This window comes from Cheilinus undulatus, linkage group 14 (assembly GCF_018320785.1).
Source record: "Cheilinus undulatus linkage group 14, ASM1832078v1, whole genome shotgun sequence".
In the NCBI taxonomy this organism is placed as follows: Eukaryota; Metazoa; Chordata; class Actinopteri; order Labriformes; family Labridae; genus Cheilinus; species Cheilinus undulatus.
In genome coordinates, this window is record NC_054878.1 from 27,784,413 (window position 1) to 27,811,093 (window position 26,681).

Below are 26,681 nucleotides of genomic sequence, written 5' to 3' on the forward strand. Positions count from 1 at the left end.
ACTGTAGCTGTTTGTCTGTCTTTAAATGAGCTTTAACCTTACAGTGAATGCATTTTTTCACCAACTGTAGCCTACCTCTTTAAATGTTATGAAGTCAGACTGTGTTAAACTAGCTCTTCCATGGTGTAGGACTCACACGGAGATCAAAAATGTCAACTTAGACATTAAAGTAAAGCTCAGAAATGCCATATACTGTAAAATATCAAAGTCCTTGCCTTCAGTTTGATGCTACAGGCGTAAACACCACTGGGAAACAGATGTAGGGTACTGAGTTTCTCATGTGGGTATACTAAAAAAGGTCTCTAATTCGAATCATAATCACATTTAAATATTGGGTTAGTATCAGTCTGCTGTAGCCTTACAATTCTCCTTCCTGCCTACAGCAACACCATGTGTCTGACATCTTCAAAGACAGCACAGTTCATTTTATGGGTTTATTTCTGCTAGGGAAATCCTCTGTTGCCTATATTTGAACTTTTGAGAAGTTAATGTTTGTCTCCAGATGATTAAAAACATCTCAAATACAAGAAATGATTCATCCTCCTGACGGAGGGTATCAGTTATTTAATGAATGACTGAACACAGAAATCAGATGTGTTAAAGTAGTTCCAGTGGGATTATTTCCCAGTTTCCAGGGATTATTTAGGGTGTTTACACAACATCAGACAACAGTATCATTACCGTTTCTCCTTTGTTTTCATGCCTCTGTAATTGCTGTACATCAAGGTCAAACCAGAATGAGAAATTAGTGTACAACTTTTCAGAGCGTGTCTACACTCAGCTTATAAATCCACCTGGCTAAGAACCAAGACAGATATAGATTTAAAGCAGTGTTGTTGGCAAGCCTGTGATTCAGCCATAAAATAACTGTGCAGCTCTGTCAAATAGTGCAAACACATTAGTATTCCTAAACAAAAACCTCTGTGTCATTGATATAGGTTATGTCAGGGTAAGATGGTTGAAGAAAACCCAAGGTGCGCTTGTGCTCAGTATTAATTTTTCCAAATTATACACATCCGTATGTCACTGATGGAGCAGTCGGAGAAATTTAGGTTTAAGCGTCATCTAAGATTCACACTGGCATGGGACTATAGATGCTGGGGATCGACCTTTAGTTTTTAGACAACCAGCTCTACCTGTAGAGCCACAGTCACCACAGTGGTACCCACCTCTCATCCCTCATTTATCTATATATACATATTTATTCAATTTTCTTAAGTTGGAGTAAAGACAAAAACTCCTGTATCCATCTGCTGAAAGGTGAAAATTTATGTCTGTAAACAATCAGGCTGCTAAATGCTATAGCATCCTGTTGTACATTTATGGCATGAATTTTCACATATCCCAAAGATGGCAGTAAGAGGGTTGGGCTTGAGGGGTGTTACACTCACAGCGGAAATGCAATCAAATACAGACTTTCCTTGTGAATATCTAACATAAATTCCTGGTGAACCCATGTCTTACTTCCAAAAATATATGTGGATATTTTAGTGTGAATAATTGGCAAAACTGAACATGAACTCCTGAATTCTGTCATGGGAGAAGCTGATCATTTCTGCTCATTTGACTCAAGTTATGGTCTGAGATGTGCTGCTTCAAAATGAAAAAAGAAAAAAAAAGGGAATGCTCAAGCTCAACCACAAGCACTGATAATGAAGTCCTCCTCCTTTTATCTCCGAGGCAGGTGCAAAGCTTTAGCCAGTAAAGCTGATTAATCAGCTGTGTGCTTTGCATGACAGGACTGTTTGTGAGACTCTAGAAAGGGAAGGATGTATCTCTCTTCAACAAAAAAGTGGTGCACCTTGTATTTTTATGATGTATTAAGCTATTCAAGGACTCATTTCCCTACAATCATAGCTAGATTTTATTCCCAGGACACTGAACATTTTAAGAGACAGTAACTTTAGGCTGTAAAACTCAGCTAAAACATCCAGACAATCAATAGTCATTTGCCACAAAAACGCAGGTTAAATCCATGCATCATTTTCTGAAGTGAGAAATTTATCTATGCTATGAAAAACACCAACTTCCAACAGAAATTCAGCGAGAATGATACACCAGTGCTGCAAAACTACAGGCCTCACCAGATATCTCTCGTCATCCTTCATCCCCGGTGTGCGGATGAGGTGGTTCTGCTCCCCCCTCCAGTCACCGAAGCGCCGGAAGAAATAGTTGGAGAGGAAGCGGTTGATGGGGTCTCGGATTATATTGATATAGACAGGCTGCTCTATCCTAAACCTGGTAAAGACAAACAGAACTTAAGTTAAAGCCAGCAATTAAGTGTAGTTAAGCATTATTAAACACTGGTGCACTGCTGTACCTGGTAAAGTTGAGGAAGTGAACATGCCGTGTGTAGAGGAATGGCTGAGGGATATTACTGATGTTCTTCATGAGATCCACCTGATAAAAGAAACACAAACAAATCATTTTAAGAGTCTCAAAGAAATAAGATGGCTGTGCTTAATAAATACGTAGATCTAACAGAATTTTAGATGCACTCTTAAAGCTCCAATGCATAAAAATGATGGTGAAATCATGGTGGAAATCAAAGCTGACATTGTACAGAGAGTTCAAACCACAAACTGTTTAAAAGAAGTGGGGGAAACCTCTTTATTCTTGGTTCTCTTTATTCAAAAGGACTGTCAGTGTGGAAGGCTTTTCCTGCAGCCAGCATGGATTGACCCCATTGACTGCAAAAGAAGTGTGTGTGTTTTTTTTTTAAACCAGACGGGTGAATTGGGAACTTCCTTCTTGTTTAATTGCCTGTGAAACATTTTTCAGACATCTGCTGATCTCAGTTGCAAGTTTTTGTCTTCTTCAGTGATGCAGGATGCTGATGTTTTAGGCGTTGGTTCCATTTACAGTAGAACTGAGAGTAAATTAGGGTCAATTTTGGAGGTGGCTACTTGTGATCGAGAAATGCAATAGCTACCAAAGTGGCCTGTCTACTTTAGAAATGTCACACTGTGCATGTCGTCCATGCCCACCCATAGAAATGGTCACGCCGTAAAAAAACAACCTGTTTAATCTACACAATAAAATTAAGGTAACCATTTGAACTCAGTTTAATTATCTTTACTGTAACATAAGGGATATTTTATCTTATGCATTTTTTATTCCTTGGCTTTCCACAATAATATTTTGTACTCTTTTGTCCACTCAAATAAGGAACAGTTGTGATATTAGAAGCCTGAGGGTGTAATATAAGGAAGAGACAAGTCACGTAGAGGTCACAGCCACCTCCAAAGGCAAAAAGTCACTAACTGAGTGGGTAACTTAACTCATGGTGCAAAACAGACTAGCAACAGTAATACTGGGAGAACGGTTAAAATAATCTTAACACTTCCCTTTGACTTTTAGTTCAAAAGCACAATACCCCTGTGCATGCTAGGAAAACTCTGCATGAACTGAGCTGATTGCTGATTAGATATTTGAGTTAATGAGACTTCAAAAGGGGGTCTCATCTAGACCACTGGTGGCATCATGCTGCCAGTGTTCACTTATTTAGAAAGTTTCAAACAGATTCATACTGATGGAGTCTTGCAATTAAATGCAAATGCAGACCAAAAATCAAAAACACATTTATTTTCCCACAGTTAACCGGAACCAGGATTTCACAACTGACTTGTTAGAAAGTCTGAAGAGAGTTCATGACCAGAGTTGAAATGCACTTTTGTTTGTGTACTTGTACTGCTCTGTGTCCACCTTGATTCAATTTGCAGAGTCTTCTTCACCACAGACTGACCTCACCACAGGTCTGACCTCTGCCTTTTCAGCACAACAACTTTATTGTTTTACCCAGTAAAAAAACCATTCACCACTTTACATCTAGTTCCTCTCTGTCATGCTTAGAAGGGCCAACATTTCAAAGTATTTATTCCAAGTTTTTTCTTCCTCTGCTGCTATGAAAGATAAAAAAAACACCCCAGAGGCTTTCCAGTTCTGCATGGAGAGGCAGGCTCACAGTAGCCAAAACAAACTCTGAGGTATCAGAGTAGTGCCACATAGAGTGCAGGGCTCTTGCATGAGCTCTCTAAATGAAGGCCATACAAGTAAAATCAAATTCTAAATCACATAAATAGCCCCTTATTGGAATGACTGTGTATGTTAGAGCCACTTATTTCAGTCACACATGTCAGTTGTTTAGAAAGCTGCCTCTGCACCAGCTGGATATCCACATTGTATTAAAAGCTGAACACCCAAGTTGATACCTTTTCCATTTCTTCTCATTGAAATGTGAAAGTGTGTTTTTTTTTTAACGCATGAAGATATCCAGATTAATCCCGAGCATTAACGCATTTATATTAACAGGTATAAATTATAAGGTTTCCAAACACCATTTATTTTATTTAAAGTTTTAAGTTTTCTATGAAGAAGGCAAGAGTTTTTGAGATTCGACAAGCTTCCATTACCTGGCCTATCAAGGTTTTCCATAATTGTTTTATCCAAAGAAATTGAGCCATCTGTTGTACATGCTATTTGAATTTTTTGCTTCCATTTCACTTTTCACATCACTCATTCTGCTGTGCACTGTGTTGATTTTCCAGCTGTTGTGTGTAGACAGCCATATGCTAAAAACCCATCAATTGCACATGTTGTTGCCAAACGCTTTATTTTCTGTTGGGGACAGTATGCTACAGCTCTACTGCCAAGCATCCTGTGCTCCATGCAGTCTCTTTAACAGATGTAATTAATAGTGCTGTTAATATGAGCTGAAACTGACACTCCACATGGTGGGTGTCTGCTTCATCCCTGTGATACCTGTGATGAAGACTGGTCGATGTGGCCTAGAAATAAGACTCAGATTTTCAACATGTTTTGCCTCTATTATTTTATCAATTATGTTTAACAAAGTTAAACATAATTTCTTTCTGAAGAACTAGTATTAGGAAGGGCAAGATGGATAATACTGAATTTTACTGTACTATATATTACATACAAAGTTTATGTTTTCATCCATCTACATAAACGTCTTCCCATACAAATGACAGCAATTCAACGAGAGGTAGAATGGGAACAATCATGTGCTCATATGCTCCTTTACCCTATTGATAATAGGTAGGACTAGCTATTATCAATAGGGCTTTATTCTGAAAGGGCTCACTCACACTCTGCAATCAACACTGTGCCTAAGCATGTGTGAGCCCCAAATACTAGTTTGTTTTACCAGTTTGTGACACAGTGTGATTGCTCATGCAAATACGCTGATGCTAACACTGGTGCACAACATGCATGTATCACCAGAGATGGGTAGTAACGTGTTACATTTACTCCGTTACATGTACTTGAGTATCTTTTTTAAAAAAATCGTACTTCCAAGAGTAGTTATTGAGCAGAGTACTTTTTACTCTTACTCCATTACATTTGTGATTAAAAAACGATACTTCTACTCCGTTACATTGGGTAATACACTGGTCACTACTTTTACTTATCTATAATTTATTTTCATTAAGTATTTTTTTACACTCAGCTGAGCTCTCACAGCAGCGTGAGGTAAAATCTTCAGCATCACAGAGTGAATGGAGGAGTGACCCCTCCCCCTTAACTATCAACAGTTGGAGATAATGTATGAAGATGTAGTACCTGTGTCTCCTTCAGAGGAGCATGTTCATCCCTGGCCCAACATCAAGACTCTTCTCTTTGCCTTTCTAGCGACGAGGAACAACAGCCACATAATGCGCTGCCTACTGTGTCTACCTTATAAACAAGCTAACGACTGCACTGCTAGCTAGCTAAATGTAGTTTACGTTCAAATCTCTGTTTTAACTTGCAGACTGCAAAGACACAGTTGTGTCAGTGATAAATGACGCCACATGTCCAACCACCTCTACAACTCTGCCATGAATCGAGTACTTATTTTTATGAGTACTTTTACTTATTATTGTTAAGTAACAGCACTTTTACTTGAGTACTGTCACCACGTACTCTACCCACCACTGTGTATCACATTATTAATTCAGCCATTCCCCTCCACTATCATTTGTTTATTTAATTTTTAAATGGTGTATTATTGAGAGGGGTCTGGCTGCAGACCACAGCTCTCAGATATCCACTCTTACAGATCAGTATTGTGTGACGCTGCCTCTGAAGTGAAGTAATTTGCTTGTACAGTGTATTTCAAGTTTAAGAGCTTTTTTAAATTAGCTTTATCATAAACAAAGTCTGGCAGTTACATTCATGAAATAACAACATTGCTAATATTGAAAAAATAAAAGAAAGGTCAGAGGCCTAATTGGGGATTAAGTTATGTAGACAGTTTCAGAAGTAGATACACAAACAGTGGCCCCAGTTAGCTTAATTAGCTTTAGCTAAAGCTAACATACACTGGCTACGTAGTTTACGCTGCTTCTTAAGCCAATGTTAGAGTGATTTTCAATCCTCCAAATAGGGACACCTACATTTTATCCCAAACTTAAGGCAGCCTTACAGCAAACAACTTTCCCTCCTATTTCATAGTTATAGACAAAATTCCAAAGTCGGAGTAAAATCATGAGAGTCTTGCAAAAGTCGCAGCTCACTTCCGTTGTCTTGTCGTTAGGTGAGGTGGTCATCAGACTTATTTTTGGCCATTTTAGCCGTTCTGCATTCTTGGAGTTATGATAATATCAAATACATTTGATATTGTTGTAAGTCTTAAGTCTGGTTGTATGCAAATTGTGTTTCTCTGTGACACAACTGTTGTCCAGGCCCAAAGGGAGCCAGTATTGTGCGTAAGCACATTAATACACCTTATTTTTCAAAATATGAACATGAGCATAGATCAATATAGAGCCGCTGAGTCTCCACTTATAACTCAAGAAAATGAAAACCTTTTTGCACAGAGCTGCAGTGAGATCTCTGCACCTGCGCGTTTGTGTGCCTTGTCTGTCAATTCATTCCAGGCTGACATGACAAGTACAGTTAACCTCCATTTGTATTTTCAAAGTAAAAGCCTGATCAGTTTGTTTCTGGTTAGTAAGACGACTCGCTCCGGTGTTTAACGTTCCTTTCGTTTCTACTGGATGTAAATGATTTAAAAACATTGGATTATAAGAGATATTAACTCAAATGTGATCTCGATCTCCTTCTATATCTTGTTCTCTGCTCAAAAATGGTTGTGAATTTCCACCAGATGCAAGATGGGAAATAATCTCAAAAGGAATTGTGTCTTTGCACGATCTTAGCCTGAGACTAAAAACTCAATGGCTTGTCAACAAATTGTCTCTAGATGTGAGAGGGTCTCAGATGTCAGTCTTTTTAGAGACTTCTAAGAGTTTTAGCAAAGTCCTCTGGTGTAAGGCCAGCATTAGATGTATGGGCTCATGCTATGTGATTCTTTTCTTGTCAGACTACTTTCTGGCACCACAGAAAGTTCCTGCAAAACTGTGAAAGGCGTACAGTCTTCAGCTACATTACCTATGTAGCCTATAGAGCTAGCATAGCTTTGTTAGCTTTAGGTTAGGTTAGGTTAGGTTAGCTGTGTTACAGTGTTTTTAAGGAAGACAATCTTTTTCTTTCTGTAAGCAGACTTTTTAGTTAAACATTTAGTCATTAGGTTTAGCGGGTCAGGGTTTGACTTTTTAACTTTTGGTATCCTAACCCTTTCCTTAACCCCTATCCTAACTGAAGGTTTAATTGATTATATTTTGATAGCTTTAGCATGTATTTCCATCCTGACAGAGGTGGCGTTTCACAGCAGCATAGCTCATTGGAAACTCAAGTAAAGTGCAAGGAGGAGATCCTATGTACATCTGTAGATCTGGTTAAGTTACTGTGAAAATCCCACGAAATGTAAATGCTATAAAATTTACTCTTTAATATTAACAAGTACTTACAGTCCACTTTAAGTGTTTGATATTTTCTCAAATCAATGCGTACTATTATACATTGAATTGATTTCCTCTAAATTTGCGAGTAGAGCATGCAGAAGCGACTGAGCAGTAAAATTCCTTGTTCAGATCTAATAAAGGTTTTAACATTTAATAGCAGGAGAGATGCTTATAAAGTAGAAGCAGAGTGAGTGGAAATGTACTGAGTTTATAGAGAAGAGGAGGGTTGTAAAGCCTGATTCTGACTGGGGCCTCAGATTAGCTTCCCTGTGTACATAAACAAGTATACATATTACTGTTGCTATCCAAATACTCTTGCTATGATGTAATAGGTGCCTATGCATAGTTTATGAGAGCAGGGCATTCACGCACTTTCTCAGCTTATCAATTTATTTTTCCTGAAAGTATTTCTATGTTTAAATATTGAAACAATCTTCTTATCTTTTCATTTCTGCTTTAAGAAAGCTGACTTTTTAATAACTCCAGCACTGGTCCAGAACTGTTAACCCAGAGCTAACCCCTGATACTCCCTCCTCCCCCACCTCCAACCTCCACGTTGATGAGCAGACCCTGAACACATTTGGCACATTTGGTGAGTTTGTGTGTTTGAGTATGTGTGTATCCTGTCTGTCTGGCCAGACCCCCCCACCCCACCCCACCCCACACTCATTTAGCAGAGAGAGCTGCAGGGAGACATAGGGGAAAGTGGAGGACAGTCTGAGATTCCAGGCATACCTGCAGCCCCATCGACCCCCGCCACCCTCCACCTACTTCTTCTTTCCTGAGCCCCCGTGGTGACCACGCAGGGCTCATCAGGAGAAACGGAGGACGAGCCAAAAACCACAGAAAGCTACGACGGCTGCCCTGCCTTCATCTCGCTTCAATTTGTCGTTGTCTCTTTTTATCAGGATTCAAAGACTAAAGATGCCTGAATAATCCCAGCTGTGGCAGAGAAAAATATGGAAGATCATTCTAGCTTTTTATATTTTTTCCCCTGTGCATCTGCTGTAAAATGTTCTTCAGCTGTAAAGGATTAAAGAGCTTTACTTTAAAATAAATGACTTCTTACATTTAGAGATTACCATGTTTCTCCTACTAATACACCTTCCTGTACTTGGACTTTTGTATTGGCTGACACATACAGTACTAATGGAGGAAAAGCACTGATTGCTTAAACGCTACAAGATTTTCACCCTCCTCTAATTATGTCGTTATGACTGACCTAAAATAAGTCCATATTTTGGGAGACTTCTAAGTTATAGGATCAGAATGATGGATGAACTTTCATACAATACTGTTGTCAATACCAATACATGTGCCATTATCAATACTGATAGATATACTGACACTAGTGCCACTGGTGTTGTTACTGTTACTGTCCCCATACTGATACTGGTGTTGATACTGAAATATAATGCTGGCATGGATACTACTGGTGGTTTTAATATCTATACTCATAATGATAAAATTTCTTATGCTAGTGCATGTACTGATGTCAATACCATTGCTGATTTTGATACCACAGGGTCAATATTAGTAATGGTTTTGATACGTAAGTGGTCTACCAGTGGAAATACTGACACTGTTAAGCCCAAACAAACTGGGACCATCCAAGGTGCAGCCAAACAATCGCTCCCATTACTTTCTATGAACAAACCCACATATCCACCAAGGCACTTAAAGCCACCACTCAATTCCCAGCACGACCGACCGCAGCTGACAGAGTGTTTTCCTGAGAATAGCTGTTTGGTCCATCTCGGCTACTGTAGTAGCAGCTCTGTTTGAGAGCACACTGAAAGAAATTTAGCACCATATTTTGTTTGAAGTGTAGAATAAGTGAGAGGCCTTGGCTGCCACCACTGCTCTTTTCGTTTTCTTCACTTACCCAGTGAGGTGGGGAGGTGTGCCCTGCGTGGGCCTTCAGCTTTGGTATCAAGCACCTGGCCCAGCAGTGGCAGGTGGGAGAACTGAGGTACGTCATATGACACATATGCCACAGCATAAGCAAACAAAGGCTTTTTACGGGGAGGAGAAGGGAAATAGAAAATTTGGGAATTTTATATGGAAATCTATAGGAACCTTAACTGAAAAATACCATAACAAACACATCATGAAATAACTGCCAATCAAACCACATAAGATCATTTTGTTGCTACACTGTTTTGTGTTGTTTGTCCTTTTCCTTTGTCTTTCTGCTCTCATCTCTCTATCCTATTTTATTTTATTTTTTTCTTGTTTGTTCATTTGTTTGTTTTCTCTCCTCTTTTTTCCCTCCTCGATCTATTTTTTTTTCAATTTGTTTTCTTTTTATTCTTTTTTTCATTTTTTTGGCCAAATTGTGATACCTGCCTAATTCTGTTCTCCTAACGCAGCTTATTCATTGTGCCTTATAGCCCATATCCTCAGCCAATCAGAGCGCTTGTTACTACATGCCTAAGTCATCTAATGAATCAGTTATTATCTTTATTATCTATTAAGTCACTTTTATTTGATATGAAGTCCTTGTTGTGGCTTTTCTTTTTAAAGAAATTTGTTCACACATCTGGTAGAACTTACTGTTACAGTAAAAATAAAAAATCCTATGTGCTTCCCAAAATGTATTTTTTCCTTTTTCTGACAGCCTTAAAACACTGATGTTAATACTATACTTGTGTAAATTCCATTTGTCGATACTTCTACTCGTGACAGCTCCAGTGATGGTGATACTGATACTTTTGTCTTTACAGATTCTCAAGTTGATATTGTTATAGATGTTAATACGGTGTGTATTGACGTCACAGACTCATGGAACCACCTGCTGGTGGGCAAGATTGGCTCTCTACAGCTTAACGCTATGGAAAAGTTGACATTCTCAATTGCCCCCAACAGGTTTCTTGCTAGTTCTATTTTCAGTTTTTGAATGAAGAAAGTTGTTGTTCAACTGGATACACTAGCTAAGACATTTTGCCCTTAACTATTTACACAGCAGCATTATTGACCCATACGCATTAAAAATGCATTCAAATGTCCATACCATCTAGACTTGCAGACCATCTAGATTTTCATTGAGTTGGCTGTTTTAAGAGAAGGACTCTCCTCAACTTTAGACATAGTATGGTAACATCACCAAAGCTAAGTTCTGGCTGTCCTGGGTACTTTATAAGGGTCCAATGTGACAAAAGTGCACAGTTTAAATTGATATCTGTTTTTCTGCAGTTGTCGGGTGATGTAACATGCACCATTTTGGTGAGATGGAAAAATAATTAGGCCAGTGCCACATCAGTCAATGGTAGCTGCTACTGTCCTAAACTCTTTTTGCCCTCAAGGCCTCTGAGCCAGTCATGTGACTGAAAGCTATGAAAAGTGATCCTGTTGTTGATACCAATACTCTTAGTGCTACCTTTACTGGTACTGATACCTACACTGGTAACAGTACTAGCATTCATACTGATTCTTATATCTAGCACTGGTATTGCTAAAGATAATGATACTGGGTCAAAACAACAGTACTGATGCTGATGATGTCAATGCTGAGAATGGTAGTGAAAAGGTACAGACACCAGCATTAATACAGATACTGATAGCAGCAGTAGTATTTACTGGTAATGATACCCTATTGGAACAACTCTTCTTATGTAAGAATTAGCAGCTGCATCTAACCACATTTCCTCATCTTTACTCAATCTAATCCACTTTTCCTACTTGTCCAAAGGCAAACTGTTGCCTTTAGTGTTGCTGTTCTGACGCTACTAGGGAAAAACTATTTACAGTCTTTGTTTGTACTGGGGACAGACACTTCCATGTGTTTGTGTATCTGTGGCTATGTGATGCAGAAACACAAGGTCCATGGCTGCAGAGCATCTGTCTGCTGGTAAATGTTTTTGGTAAGTGGGAGGAAACAGGATCCCACATGAACGCAGACACGCTCACAATAAAGATGCTGTCTTTCTCTTTCTGGAGGCAGTTAAGGAAGACTGTTTTTCCTTCACTTTTTTTTTTCCAGGAAACCTCTCTCTCCCACTCAGGCTGCTCCACCCCCCCGTGCTGAGAGGGACAGACAGGTCACTATGCGCCTAAAATCTGCAAAAAGCTCTGAAAAAAAAAAAGAAAAAAAAAAAAACATTCCAGGCACCTTCACTTTTTGGCAAAACCCACACACAGGGCATAAACTCTGGGCAAACGCATTAGCAGACTACGAGGTGAGCCAGCTGGAAAACAGTCGGAAACACTGCAGTCTGCAGCCAGAACCACAACTGATGAGACCAGCATCTCTAAACTTAGGCGACATGATCTGGATCTGCATAATCAACACACAGAGAAGTACACATGCAAACAAACACACAAAAAGACACACTTTGCAGGATTGCAGCAGCACAGTTCTACACTCAAACAGACACCTGCCATTCACAGACACAAAAATGCCCACTCTCTGTCTGAGCTCGAAACATTCACAGAGATGTTTTATGTCCATAGAATTAATGAGTCTGATGGTATTCAGCTTCTGTGTGTGCAGGGACAGTTTGATGAATGAGTAAACAAGTCGCTGTTCCAATATTGGCTTTACATTTACATCAGATCGGTCAGTAATGGCTTTACATATTTAACATCTGCTGACTATTCCAAAGTGGTTTTGCAGAAGCTGATTCCTGAAAGCTGCTGTCAATGAAGTCATGAGAGAACGTGAGTCATCCCTGTAACCCTCCCACCAAAGTGAACTCACCCTCTCACCCAGATGACTAAGAGGAGGCATCACATTTGTGGTAAATGTGGCCTTGAGCTACCCCCAAGAACCAAAATCTAAATTAACTTCTGTATTTCTGCACTTTTCTGACAATCACCAATCTCCTTTCTTCAGCTCCCACATAGACTGTCTGGACATAGTCCCACTGACATCAACTAGCAGCTTCTGAAGAGGCATTTAGAGGTTTGACAATTGTGGTCGCCATATTAAAAATGCCGTCGCAACCTGACGTTTGAAGTGGGTCATCTACCAAAATGCAACGAGTCCACCTGTCAATCAAATCAGCCAGGCCTTTGATTCTGCAATTATTGCACAACTCTAAGTATAAATATAATTAAAATGGATTAACATAAAAAACTTCTCTGTACATACTATCAAAGAAAAAACTATTCAGATGCATTTGAACCAGGCTTTATTCATGTCATCTATAAATCACATTTTCAGCAATGAAAAAAAGAAGAACTTTACTTTAGTGCTATTTTGACCTCCTAAGACCTGAGAATTAGTTTTAATGCATTTTTAGTTTTCTGGTTCCCCCTTCTTATTTGGGATCAGCAGGACATGATCAGTTTAAAAGTTCAGCCTTGTCTTTGAACAGGAAGTAGTAATCCAGCTCTGGATTGGTTTTAGAGCAGATTTTTAGACTAAGTGTTGTTCAGCCTCTTCAGTCAGTCAGTGGTGTCAGTTGTTGAGAAAGGGGTTGGGAAGTGTTGCTTTCCAAAATACAATTTCCCTATAATTTCAGAGAAAATACCTGAATTTTTCTGTGAAAAAATCTAAAACACATTTTTAAAATATTTCATATGTAGTACCCAACATTTCTTCTAATATCCCCCAAATTTTTGAAACTTTATCGAAAGCTCATCATTCAAAAAAAATCCCTAAAAAATTACAAGAAAATTCTCTGACACATTCAAGCAGATTCCCCCTAAAAGTCAGTACAAAGACCCCAAAATTTACATGGGAAAATCTGGAGAGTAATTTTCAAGAGTTAAAACTATTTTACTCAAAAATAGTCAAATTTACTCTTTTTAGAGTGTATTTATTGCCAGCTACCACCAGAGTTGGAGTAAAAACAATGTAATTCTGCTGGTGTAAAACTTTAACCACACCTTTAACCAAACCTTATCCTTGGCAATCAAGATCTCCACACCTGGTGATGAACTTTCACAGTACAAGTTGTTTTTGTTTTGTTCATTGTGAGTACAAAATCAAAATTTAGAGTTAAATAGAAAGACTTTTACTCCAAATAGACCAAATATTATATTTTTTTAGAGAAAGCTTTAATTCAGTTTGAGTAAATTGTACTTGACCTCATTGAATTAACAGAATAGAATAAAAAAGATTTGTATTGTCAGTTGGAAGGATAGAATTTATGTGAATAGATCCTAGAGTCAGCTTAACAAAAAATCATGTATTCAATATAAAAAAAAATTAAAAATATATAAAAATATACACATTCAAGAGTTTAACTACTTGTAAACTACATAACATTGGAACATTTGACAACTGGATAGCATTAATTCCAATTTTTTGATTGAGACTTAATATCCCAAGTGTTCAACAAATTAGAATAAAAGGATATTGCTGATAGTTCAACTGCTTTTTCACTAATATGGACTTTTAAATGCAGGGATGTTTTTGTAAATAAAAGCACTGAAGTCTTCTTGTTATTCAGTTTTATTTCAGTACAGTTGTTTGATGCTCTCATGTGATCTTGAACTCACTTCATTTTGTCTAAGCCAGGTCTCTGCAAGCTCTTCAAAACTGGAGTTTATTTAGGAACTTTATTTTGGAGCTATGTTAATAACACACACAGAGAATCTGCTAAAGTAGCTGGAACATTTCTCATTAAAGTCTTTATTTGTGTAATTATTAAAATGAAACATTTAAATGAACAATGGAGAATGAACAAGAAAAGGATTATGTGTTCATGAAAAAAAACTGTGCCCTATTGAAAGGCTTTTTGCCCTGGCATTCTAACTGGCACAGGGCAGCATGTCTCAGTGTCAGAAGAGGCTGCGGTTTTTTAAACGAAAGCAGTTTTTCCTCTGTAAAGCCAACACTCATGTCCTCGAGATATTTCAGGAAATAATAAAGACATCCCTTGTTCTTGAGTCTTGTTCTCACACTGAAAGAAAGACAAACTCTGAATGAGCTCATGCTGCTGCTCTCCTTTACTGTCACCACTAAATTTAACATGCAAAATGTAATCCATTCATTTTTCTACACCAAAACAGAAAGTGCTAAATACCTTCTGCATATAAGAGGGATGAAGTTTGTTTCTTTGAGGATTTAACAACAGCAGCTGTTTTGTTTCTGGCTCTTTAAATGAAAGTGAAATGATGTGAGCTGGCCGCAGTAAAAATGGTGATGCATAAGACAATGCTGGTTCACAGAAAAGTAAATCTTATCATCTATAGTTACCCATATGATAGGACTGAACTGAATGATTAAGAACAAGAGAGATGAACAGTGGAAAAATCTAAAATTCTAGTTTAAATGTGGGGTCAGTGACCAAACAGATGTACATTATGCTATTTTAAAGAACGCCCTACCAAATCCAAATAAATATAACAAACCGTAAGAGTAACAAGAACATTACTTACTTAAAGGACAACCACACTGATGGAAAATTCAGTGAGATCTCCAACACTTAAATTTCATGATTTACACATCCACCCTGCTAAATTTGTCTATCTTACCTGTTCATGTTTGGTGAGTCGTGTTTTATTGTGAATGTCTGAGGAGACCAAGTTAAACTGGTGTTTCTCTGCCAATAACCTCAGCAGGATGACCACCGTCCGGCTGCCGCACTTCCCCACACGGTTATACACCACCTGGCTGGGGAACGGGAGCACCTACAAACACATAAGAAAGAGAGAATAAGAACCACGAAAGCAACGAGATAAGAGGTACTGCTTTGTCATTTTGGTCAAAGCTTTTCACAGCAGGTTTATTAGACCTTCAGTTGGTTAGTTTTTGGGCCACTTTGGCCCATAACACCACAAACTTATTATGGCATTTTAAACTGACGTGGTGAAAACGTGGTTTCTGCTCATGAAGAAAATGTTGATTTTTCTCAGCTTGATATTTGAATTGACAACCCTCTAGAAATGTAAGCCTTTTTTATTGTTCAGTCTTCACAAGAATCACATATTTAAGTGCTATCCGCTACACCACTAACCCAGGTACAGCGCACGTTAGCCCGGCAGACACGCTGATATAAGCTGTAGAGTCCGCTGCCTTCAGATAAATAATGAGGAAAAAAACATAAGACACAGGCTATTTAAAGTTTTAAAACTTTTGAATCATAAATTGTAGCCTCTATTTTTTCTCTCTCTTGAAGCTAGCCATTGCTACTTTCCATTGATGCTATCAATACCTTTGTAGCTCTTTTTTCAAAAATAAAAATCACCTTTACTGGCCAGGTATGTGTGCACATACGAGGTTAAACTTTTCTCTCTTAATACACAAGAAAAAACACTATGAACATTGAACATTTCATTTATATACAAAAACAAGAGAATGAAAGGTGCCACGGGTGCTTGATGATGGAGGGGATGACATTGACCTGACCGGGACATGTGATAAAAATTAGTAAAAGCTTATGACAAATACAATAAATACAGAATTATGGTACAGAGTCATCTACAGTAAAGTGAGTTTTTGTTCAAGGTTATTGCACAGTTTTGCTTTTGGTGCTCTGTGACTGTTCAGCAGATCAACAGCTCGGGGAAAAAGCTGACTCTGTGTCAGGTGGTTTTGGCGCACAGTGCTCTGTAACACCTGCCTGAGGGGAGGAGCTTGAACAGCTTGTGCGTGGGGTATGAGGGGTCACAGCGTTTCTAACAAGCATGGGATCTTGTTGACTTTTCTGGGACTTTTAAGATTTAATCCACACCAGTCAATCTGATATTGAATGTCTTTTTTTTATCCATTTTTTAACATTTGTTGCCACTGGCTTGAATGCTAATGGCAAGAATGCTTATTGAGGGTCTGTCAACCAATGGCAGGCTGTTCTGTCACCACGTCGTGCTGTGTCAAACTATGCATGCTTAAACACGCATATCATTATGGAGACGGCCTGAATAAAGCATAGTGGAGAGGAAGAGTAAGAGAGCCTTTGATCTGGCCATCTTTATCATTGTTATTTTAATATTTAGCAGTAAACTTCACAATAAAAAGCAGAAAAAAACAACTTTAAGTGTCACAGAGAGCCTGTACATATACATGCTGAGCCATGTTGTGAGTTCACTGTAGGGCTAAAATAATGGGACAGTTTTCCACAGCACAGTTGATTTAGAACATTTTACCTGTAAACTTGGTGTCAGCTGATACCCAACACTCAGAATCAGAGGTATCAGGAAGAAAGAATGGTATTGGAACATGTCTAATCAGATGTGATTTCAACTTCCATGCCAGTTTTTCCTGAGCCTTTTTGTCACTGTTTCACTGATGTGTGGCATACTTCATATAAATGTTTTTAGGGGTGTGTTATACAGAAAAAAACAGTCCATGCACAGTTAAAAGGAAAAGATCAAAGTGTGAAAAGTGAAACACAGAGGAGAAAACAACAAGAAAAACTACAGAAATTCATCAAACCATGGTGAGATTCTCTTCCCTCATTTTCTCTGACTTCTGACCTCTGTTTCTCACATGCACCCTCCCCGGGGCTGGACTCAATTGACCCTGAAACATATTCTCTTTCAGCTACGAAACACACACACCGAAAACTGAGCACTTTCATCTTCTCGCATGTTTTTCCTCCACTGAGCCCAATGAGTCAGAGATTCTTCTGAATTCCCCACAAAGTGATACTGACACAGCTCGCACACAACCACATGACTCACCAATTAAACAAGTAGCTCAGCCATGAATGAGATGCGCAACCCAGGCTGGTGTGAGAGTGTGTAAACGGTCGTTTCTGTTGCAGTGAGCAGGACGTTTTTGGCCGACATGCATACTGAACACGAATCTCATTTTAGCACCAGGGCAGCAAGAATGCACTAATTTGGCAATTATCCCTGAGGGCCTTACAGGGTTTACACAAGCGGCCCCTTAAGAATGAATGCAATCTGAGGGAATTCACCAGGCAGAAGAGGAGCAGCAGAAAATTGAGGCCACTTAAAGGAACTGAGGGAATACTAGGAGAGAGGAGGAAGACAGGTCACCTGAAAGACATCTACCATGAAAATAAAGACAGATCAGCTCTGTGTTGCCTTAAAGCTCCTGTGATGAGTATTTAGCTGGTTATGAAATAGACTGGAATTGATTATGATGCCAAACAGGCAAATGAGATGATCACATACAAGACTGACTCTGTCTCTGCAGTTATTACTGATGCTTCAAAGGCTGCTGCGGGGTAGGTGTGAGACAAGGCCTCTGTGAGTAGTTTTTAAATTATTAAACAGACTGAAATTAGTCAGGACATTTCTACATGACCTACAAAAGCAAACAAGATTATCAGTGAAGCATGTACTGTTTCTAAATTGTAGTTTTTAATGTCAGTAATCACTGCCACAGGGTAGGCGTCAGATGGTACAATTCACAGCATGCTGAAGAAACTATGGATGGGCAGTGCAAGCAAAGTCACTGGCAGTTCTTCAAATAAAACTGAGTAATCACACCTGTCCTTGAATAAATAAGACAGAGCCTCATTCACTTTGGACCACAATGTACGATAATTAGTTTGTTAGCTTTATGTTAAAATATAATGGAAACTGCCATGTTCAAGATAACATATCAAGCACTCTTTAACTTCAGAAAAGATTTACACTATATGGACAAAAGTATTTGTCTGTAATGACATTGTCTACTCACATACAGGCACTCTGGTATGGAGTTGGCCCCCTTTTGCAGATATACATGCCTCTACTCTTCTTGGAAGGCTTTCCATAAGATTTTGGAGTGTTTCTGTGGGGATTTGTGCCCATTTTTTCTGAGTATTTATGGGGTCAGGAACTGATAGTGGATGAGAAGGCCTGACTCCTAATCTCAGTTCCAGTTCATCCAAAAGGTGCTAGATGGATTTGAGGTCAGGGCTCTGTGCAGGCCAGTCAAGTTCTTCCACACCAACTCATCAAACCATGTCTTTATAGTCCTTGCTTTGCGCAGGGCGGCACATTCACCAATGGTAAGGAGCCTAGCTCAGGCTCTGAAATACAGCCTCACACTGTTATCCTTCCTCCACCAAACTTTACAGTTGGCACAATGCAGTCAGGCAGGTAAAGTTCTGCCAGCATCCATCAATCCTGGACTCGCCCATCTGACTGCCAAATAGAAATCCAGAAGACTCCGCATAACACTGTGCTGCAAAACACTGTGTACCACACAATCCAATGCTTGGCATTGGACTTGGTAATGTGAGGCTTGCATGCAGCTGCAATTTTGCCTGGTCTTTTGCTTCGTGGCTGAGTTGCTGTTGTTCCTAAACAGTTCCACTTTCAAATAATATCACTTACAGTTGACCATAAAATATCCAGCAGGGATTAAATTTTACAAACCATTTTATCGCAAAGGTATCCATCACAGTACCATGCTTGAAGTCACTGAGCAACACTTTTTGTATCATAAATATTTGCTAATGGAGACTGCATGGGTGCTTGATTAATACGCCTGTGGGAACAGGTCTGATTGAAACACATGGATTCAATAATTAAAAGGTGTGACCAAATACTTTTGTCTATACAGTTATTTTATTCAAAAAAGTCAATTATAATAAATTAGTTTGTTTATCAGACTACTTAAGGTTACTTCTTCTTGACTAGTTTCTAAAGTTAAGAGATCCAAAATGAGTTACTCAACATTAATGTTTTCATCTTCTTTTGTTATTGATGGCAGTTAGAACAACATCCATAGGGACCACAGCCACCCTATTGCTGTAGTGCTATATTACAACTAGGGGCTGGTAAAATACTTAAAGATACATACTTTTAAGGTATGAAAGTTGATTTTAAATAGATTAATGACTTCTGTGAGTGTTTTATTGTGCCTACTTTTTCTTCATTTGCTTTTTAAGAGCAAACAGTTAGGAGCACTACTCCCACCTGGACTAGAGTGTTGATTCTGTGTGAAAGCTGGGTGTCGTTGCCCTTTTTATCCTTTCAGATATATTTGTCATGTGACTATATGTGCCAAACTGTGCTGAAACACAATACAGTTATACCCCTAAAAGCAGGAGAAGATTTTTAGTCAGAAGACAGTTTTATCTTCAGGGGTGGTCAGAGCTTTACATACACGGTACATTTTCCTCTGAAGTGAATCTGACTTGATTACTGAGGCTACCAACTCATCAGGGACTGGATTACAATTAAATTGCCTTTTTTGCATACCGTTTTCTGAGTGGCTGACTGATACCAGCTGAAACTGTGGCTTGTTTAATATCAGCTGTCTTCAGTCTGGTGCTGCAGACACCACAGAAATCAGTGCTGCAATATACACTTCATGATTCTGCCTCTTCCCCGCCAAGCAGCTATAAAAACAACAAGCTCCTCCCTGAAAGTCAGATCAGAGCAGAAAGAAGGTTAAAATTACAACATGATTGACAGAAAACAAGTAAAGATGAGAGAAAAGAAGGGAGGAGAGGGATAGAGTGTTGACAGGCCATTTCCTCCCAGATTCCCCAGAATCAGCATTTCACTGGACGTCATGAGTGACTGAACCAGTCTAACACAATGTGTAAGTAAGATATATGGGAACCCTCGCCTGAGGATGAGGGAGGGTAAACTGGAAAAACAATTCAGAGGACGATATTTGTGTTTAGACATGCTTTTGCAAGCTCTATAACAGACAGGCTTCAGCTTGTGCCATTTACTATAAATGCAATTTCATAATTCAAATGCTATAACTGGACAGTTTCATAGATCAAAATATCTTGGATAGATTACCGTTGACTTGTGGGAAAATCTTCAAGGATTAGAATTAAATTTAGGCATTTTTCTTATTTTTGTGATGCTTATAGTTTTTTAAGGAGCACTTCTCAAATAAATGTACTGTACTTCAAAGAATAAATGTAAAAAGTGCTTCAAAAAGGCAAACAAGTAGAACGGATGGGTCATAAAACAGCCCTGTTTAAAAGGGAAACACATGAATTAATAATGAAGCTGGAAAAAATCAGAGCTATATTAAAGCTCCTGTGAGAAGATTTTTTCTGCTTATGAAACCACATGAAATTAATACCAATGAGTATAAATAACCTTGAAAAGCAAAAATACACATCAGCGACTAGAGTGATCATTTATCAATACGCTGTTTTTCTGCAAAGCTTGTTACCACCACACAAAGTGAGCCCCCAAACAGCCTTTGTTACATTTAAGACTTCAAAGTTTATCAATAAGGGTTAAAATCTATTAAATAAAAACAAGACATGTTTTTTTTTTCATCAGAAAAAAAATCTTTACACGTACAACAAGATTAGAGACATAACTTTGTCCACAAGGAGTGCTGCGATCGCGGCAAGCTTGCAATTCCTCGCAGGAGCTTTAATGCCACATCAAATTTAAAATAGGGATTTTTGGTCACATGGGGGCAGCACAAAACATTGGAACAATATTTCCACTTTATCACTTTATAAAATTGCTGCGTCTTTATAGCTTGATGGTATTGGCTCCTACTGTAGCATACTGACAACCTGCAAGTGGTTTAGCTTCTTAAAAAAGTGAATATAGTTGTACATTAACTTATAATATCCATATCTATGAAATGTATCATGCTCTGACTTGTGTCAACTCTTGAGGCAAAACTATTGAGCTTGACCTCCTCAATAGACAGTGCCACACTTCCATTAATCTGCATTCAAAATTAAAGCAGTAGATATCATTTTTTCTAGAAGAAACTGGAATTTACAAGGAAGAGACTCAAATACTTGATGAATCCAGTGTGGACAGAGAGCAGTGGACAGTGGTAGAGCAGGAGCTTAATGGGTGGTCAGTGACAGTCAGATACACTTAAAGAGATCCTGACTCCACATATCCGCCTCAAACAGATTTGCCTTTTACTTTAGACTGAGCAGCATCTTTAAAAAAAAACATTTAAAAAAACAGGATATTTATATTCTCCTGTTATTGCACATTAAGGAAAGATCAGGTTTCTGTATACAATCCCCTTGGGTAGCCAAAAGTAGTTACTTTGTTCTTTAAGTAATCTCTGAATGATCTACTTATTCCTTTTTCTTGAGTAGATTTATAGACCAGTAGTTTTAACTCCTACTTATGTATATTCTAACCAAAATAACTGTGCTTTCACTTGTTCAATGGTCTTGTACTTTATCCATTTCTGGCGCTCATGCAGAGGCAAAAGTCCTCCGCTTTAGTTGCAGGATGGATTGCTGGATAGATTCTTGATTCCGACACTGTTTGGTGCATGACTTCCCCCACTTTCTCACCATCTATTTCCTTTCTCTATTTAGTTGTCCAATCAAAATAAAGGCAACAAGCTCCCAAAGGGGGAAAAAATCATGTAGATATTATGTTCCGTTTTTACCAAGTTGGTTTGCCTAAATCAGTGGTTCTCAACATCAGGACCCCTATTAAATGATTTCAAATTGTTTTTATTTTTTATAAAGACATATACATAAATTTGATGAATAGAAAATAAAAACATGGTGATTGGGTGAAATTTAAGTCTTAAAAATCTGTAGGATGCAAGACTGCACGCGACTATTCATGTATGTGCACAGCAGTATTCAAATATGCTTCAACCACCCTAATGTACAGAGAGGGTCCCTGGTCTCTGAAAAGTTTGACAACATCTGGCCTAAATAATACTTATTTCACACAATGTACCTTTAAACACTCATATTTGAAGAAAATACATTTAAACTGATGACCCTACTTGAAAAAAGACTGTTTCTTTGTCTGAAAAAATCCCACATGTGAGGGCTCTAAAAATCCAAGTGAATACATTTTCATCTTTAAAAGACTTTCATTAAAAGAATAATGATGAATTGAGAAAAAGACTTCAGCTGACGTAGGTCTGTTGGTCCAGTCTGAAACTCCACTAAATTATTTGATCGTCTCGTCCATATTTACAGCTGATGCAGGCAGATTTTTAAAGCCAAAATATATTATTACCAATTGTTTGAGTGCATTGTGGGGGCAGCTGGGACGATACTTGGAGAGATTGAGCCTGGGCGATGGCATCAGGAGGCCAGAGCAGTCAACACCTCTTGTACAACAATCCTTTCTCGGAGTGATGTGCTATTAGGCATGGAGTGCCAAAGGGGTCTGTTCCGGGTCCTTCATTGTCTTGCTGTATTTGGTACCTTCAGGTCAAATTCTGCACATGTTTGGGATTCCTTTTCACTGTTATGCAGATTATTTACAATTTTATATGCCAGTAGTCGGACATAAACAAATTTGAGGCCTGTCTGGCTGCAGTTAGGAGCTGGTTATCAGTAAATTTTCTTCTTCAAAACTCTGCTAACTACAACCCTTCAGTGTCCAACCTAACTCCTTATAGACTGAGCTACTGCCAACCATTTCACCTCCATGGGTGAAATTCAACCGATGAAGACAAAAATTAGAATTAAACTCACACAAAGCAGAGACAGACTCTCTAAAATCATGTTTTAAGAGTAGAATGATTTGAGCAAACAGTCAATGGTTCTCTTGGACTGCACTCCAACATTCCTCTGTGTTTGCCATCAGACTCCTCAGCCTATCACAATAAAACTGATCTGGATAAAAGACATGCAGTGTTTTGCAGGACATCATTTCCCTGCTGTTATGAAGAAAAATGGCTGTGTCAGACCTCCAAAGGCCTGCTGTTGTACAACACAAGAATAACACCGCAGATGCTATCAGGAGTCTAAAAGCTTGCGTCCAACATTGACAGCACTGAAAGGGCAACCTTTCACTCTGTGCCATCATCATCCGTCTCTCTGCAGAGCGGAGCTTTCAGATGCACACTGTGAGAAATGGTGCCAGTAAGGGATTCTGTCAATAGTCAATCAACGCTGTAAAAAACACAGGGGGTTATGTAAGAGCTCTGTTTTCCTCCATGTCAGGTCTGGGCACTGCTGCTCCTCAGAGTGAGCCTGTTGTTGTATTTACAGATCTGGTGTCAACTTTGAGGAGAAGAGTTCTGAACCTTTCCTCTTTTTTTCACTTCCTCTGCGTTCTTTCATTTCTCGCACACTGCCCACACACTTAAAGCAAAAACCTCCAAATGCTTTATCATTTTCTGAGATTTCTGATGTGATAGTGGCTCAGCAAACATGAAATCTATTGATCCTTTTCAACTGTTTCTGCAAGAAAGCAAACCGAACTGCAATCTTCAATCTTATTGCAGTTGAAGAAAACATCCTTGCTTGATCATAAACTCATTTAACTTTTAGCAATTCTATTTACATTAAAAACACACCAGGGAACAAAAGCTTATATGCATTTTCACTGGTTATACTCAGGCTAAATCTAGGGTCTGGTCCTTTCTCCCAATGAGTAATCTATATCTCAGTTTGTCTTCTGCCATTTATTTCTTTAACTCATGAATATCTTCTGCAAGTTAAAGCTCATATGATTTTTTTTAACTGCAATTAATACTCATGTCTCTACACATAGAAAGAGAGCATTCAGATAAAGTTCCATTACGTCTTTTTTATTTTAAAAGGCTGAAACTGCTGCCACAAAGTAGGTGTCAGATGAAGTGATAAATAATGTGCCGTACAAACAGACATTTTTTGGGGGACTTTTTCCACAGCACAGATTCTTAACAGAGATACAGTTGAGTTGAATGAGTCATTAAAAAACTAAATTAAAATAAGAATAAGAAGGCAACATAAACCCTGTTCACACATGCAATTTTAAGGAGGACTGCCCCGTAAGTCTTACTAATTTGGTTGTTCACACATAAAAAAAAAGACACTGGAGCAATGTTCACAGAAGCAAAATATTCTACTATAAGACAATATATTGATGCCATTTTGGCCTTTTTATCAATGCCATGTGTGGTTTGACATATTCACAGTATCAACTACAGAGTGATTTTTTTTGTCCAGGCCTACAATCTCAGTCAAATGCTCGGTAATGTAGCTGCATGCCATTGTAGCTCCACTTTAAGGCTACAGCCTTGATGCCCTTTAACCCCTGTGTAAACAACGGTGAACTGATAGCACTGATAGCATCTTATAGAAACATTATGGGTTAGCACTATTTTGATCAAAATATGGCAATAAAGTTGTACGTAGACTGTTCCAAATTACACTCACGTATAATCAATAGGAGTATAATAATCCATTGATTTATATCGATACACTGATTGGTTGATAAATCATCCAATCAAATCTATTGAAAGTCAAAACATCAACCAACATCATCACCTTCAAGCTGTACTTTTATTTTGTAATTCCACCCTCATGCCTGTATGAGGATGCCTCATGCTTGGAGGATATCCACTCCTCTCATGGCTGTGTGGATATTTTGGACAGAAACTACACAAGAGCAGCCTCTCGCCTTTATTTCCCAACTACATCTGTGTTTTTTAATCAGTATACAACCACCTCTTATAAGACTGTTTACAGATAAAAATTACTCTCTCCTCATGTGGCTGAAGTAGTGTAAGTGGTAATACAGGCTCTGTATTAACAGAGAGGGGAAAGTAGGCTGCTTCATGCCGCCATTGACACACTGACTGAAGCCTGATATCTCACTTTAGACTTATAATGTAAATATTAGCTGTCTGAACTCAAAGTGGTTCAAGCAGGACAGTGCTCTCTTTATACCACCTCTTTCTCTCTTGTTATGAGGCTGCTCATTACAAGATAGCATCTGTTAAAATAAACTTTGTGTTAACTTCTCCATTTATCAAAATAAACACTGCAGAAAATCAAAGATAATGTCAATTTACCACTGTAGCATCAAATGCAACGGATTTAAACTCACCAAAATTTCATGACGTCTTACAATACTACAAATTCACTACAGTATATGCCACATTAATACGCCCCTTTGTAAAGTATGAAGGGCTGAAATAGAGCAGAAATATCTGTTGAAGTCAACATGAGTGTAAAAGTGTTAAAAAGAAAAATATAAAATAGGAAAACCTGCACAGCTGCTGGGAGGCCAGTGACACCGGCACTGCTAAGGTTGGCTACATTCTGCATACCAGCTTTGCATTGTTTACCCTTTGCCACTGTTTGCCAATAGACCACAATATGTCTGTGTTCTGCGCCTTTCTTAAGCTACGGAGTAGGAAACCAAATGCATCCATGTTTTTTAAAATTATTAGCCTAGGAACTTCACTTAGACATGGATCAAACAAGACACTTGTGGTAGCCATGATCATGTGTGGGTCACAGACCCCTGTGGTGATTTTTTTTCTCAATATTTCCTGCTCATTTCTCACATTAGCTTACTCTGACTTTTACCTGGAGACTGGCAGGATTTTTAAGGTAAAGTTGCAGTAAATAATCTGTGGTTCACATATAAATGGCATTTAATTTAACAGTGAATGGTCATAGACAGCATCTTTAAGACACTTTTTATTGCTTTAAAATTTGTTAAAACCCGCTGACAGATTAAAAGAGTGAGCAATAGCATTGATTTATGAAAAACATCAAATAAAATCATGAAAATAGGGACATAAGATTTTGGCCCAACACCAGTGATATGATTTTCATTCTGAAAATTTAGGCATTTGGACAATTATCTGTATCTGCATTTTAATTTACTGATCACTGATTGATTAAAAAGTGTGTAATTGTGGCTCTGCTGTGAGGTGTTTCTCTCTCTCTTGCTCTGTTTTCACTTTCTAATGTCTCACCTAATGCTCAATGACGAAATAATCTGATTGGCTACACAACAAACAAGTACCAGCCAATAAACACAAAGATCTGAGTGAAACTGACACAGTGGGCATATGGCATCACTTCCTGTTCTTTTCTGCTGCGTGTCCTTGTGCCATTTCCCATGTCAACAGAGCTAGTGTTGAATTGTTCTTTTTTTTTTTTTTTTACATTTTTCAATCTCTAGTCACATTTAGTAGATTTTGCTTTCTGTAATAAATCCATTCCAGATATCGACTGCTGGACCCGCTAACTATTAATGATCTGTATGAGCCCAGAAAAACTCCATCAGTCAGCTCCTTGTAAATATAGAGTGAACACTAGAAGACAAAAGAGGTAACATTTGTCCACAGGGGCACATGAAATTGAT

General features: G+C 38.5%; 1 protein-coding gene across 2 annotated transcripts in view; it reads right to left on the bottom strand.

Moving 5' to 3' along the window:
• usta (uronyl 2-sulfotransferase a) overlaps positions 1-26,681 on the bottom strand; it is a 98,196-nt gene that overhangs the window by 12,148 nt on the left and 59,367 nt on the right. For both annotated transcript variants that reach the window (XM_041804780.1, XM_041804781.1), the window contains exons 3-5: positions 15,234-15,389; positions 2,321-2,400; positions 2,085-2,238 (exon numbers count right to left, since the gene is read on the bottom strand). In XM_041804780.1, coding sequence (XP_041660714.1) covers positions 2,085-2,238; positions 2,321-2,400; positions 15,234-15,389 — 390 coding nt within the window. The remainder of the gene's footprint in view (positions 1-2,084; positions 2,239-2,320; positions 2,401-15,233; positions 15,390-26,681) is intronic.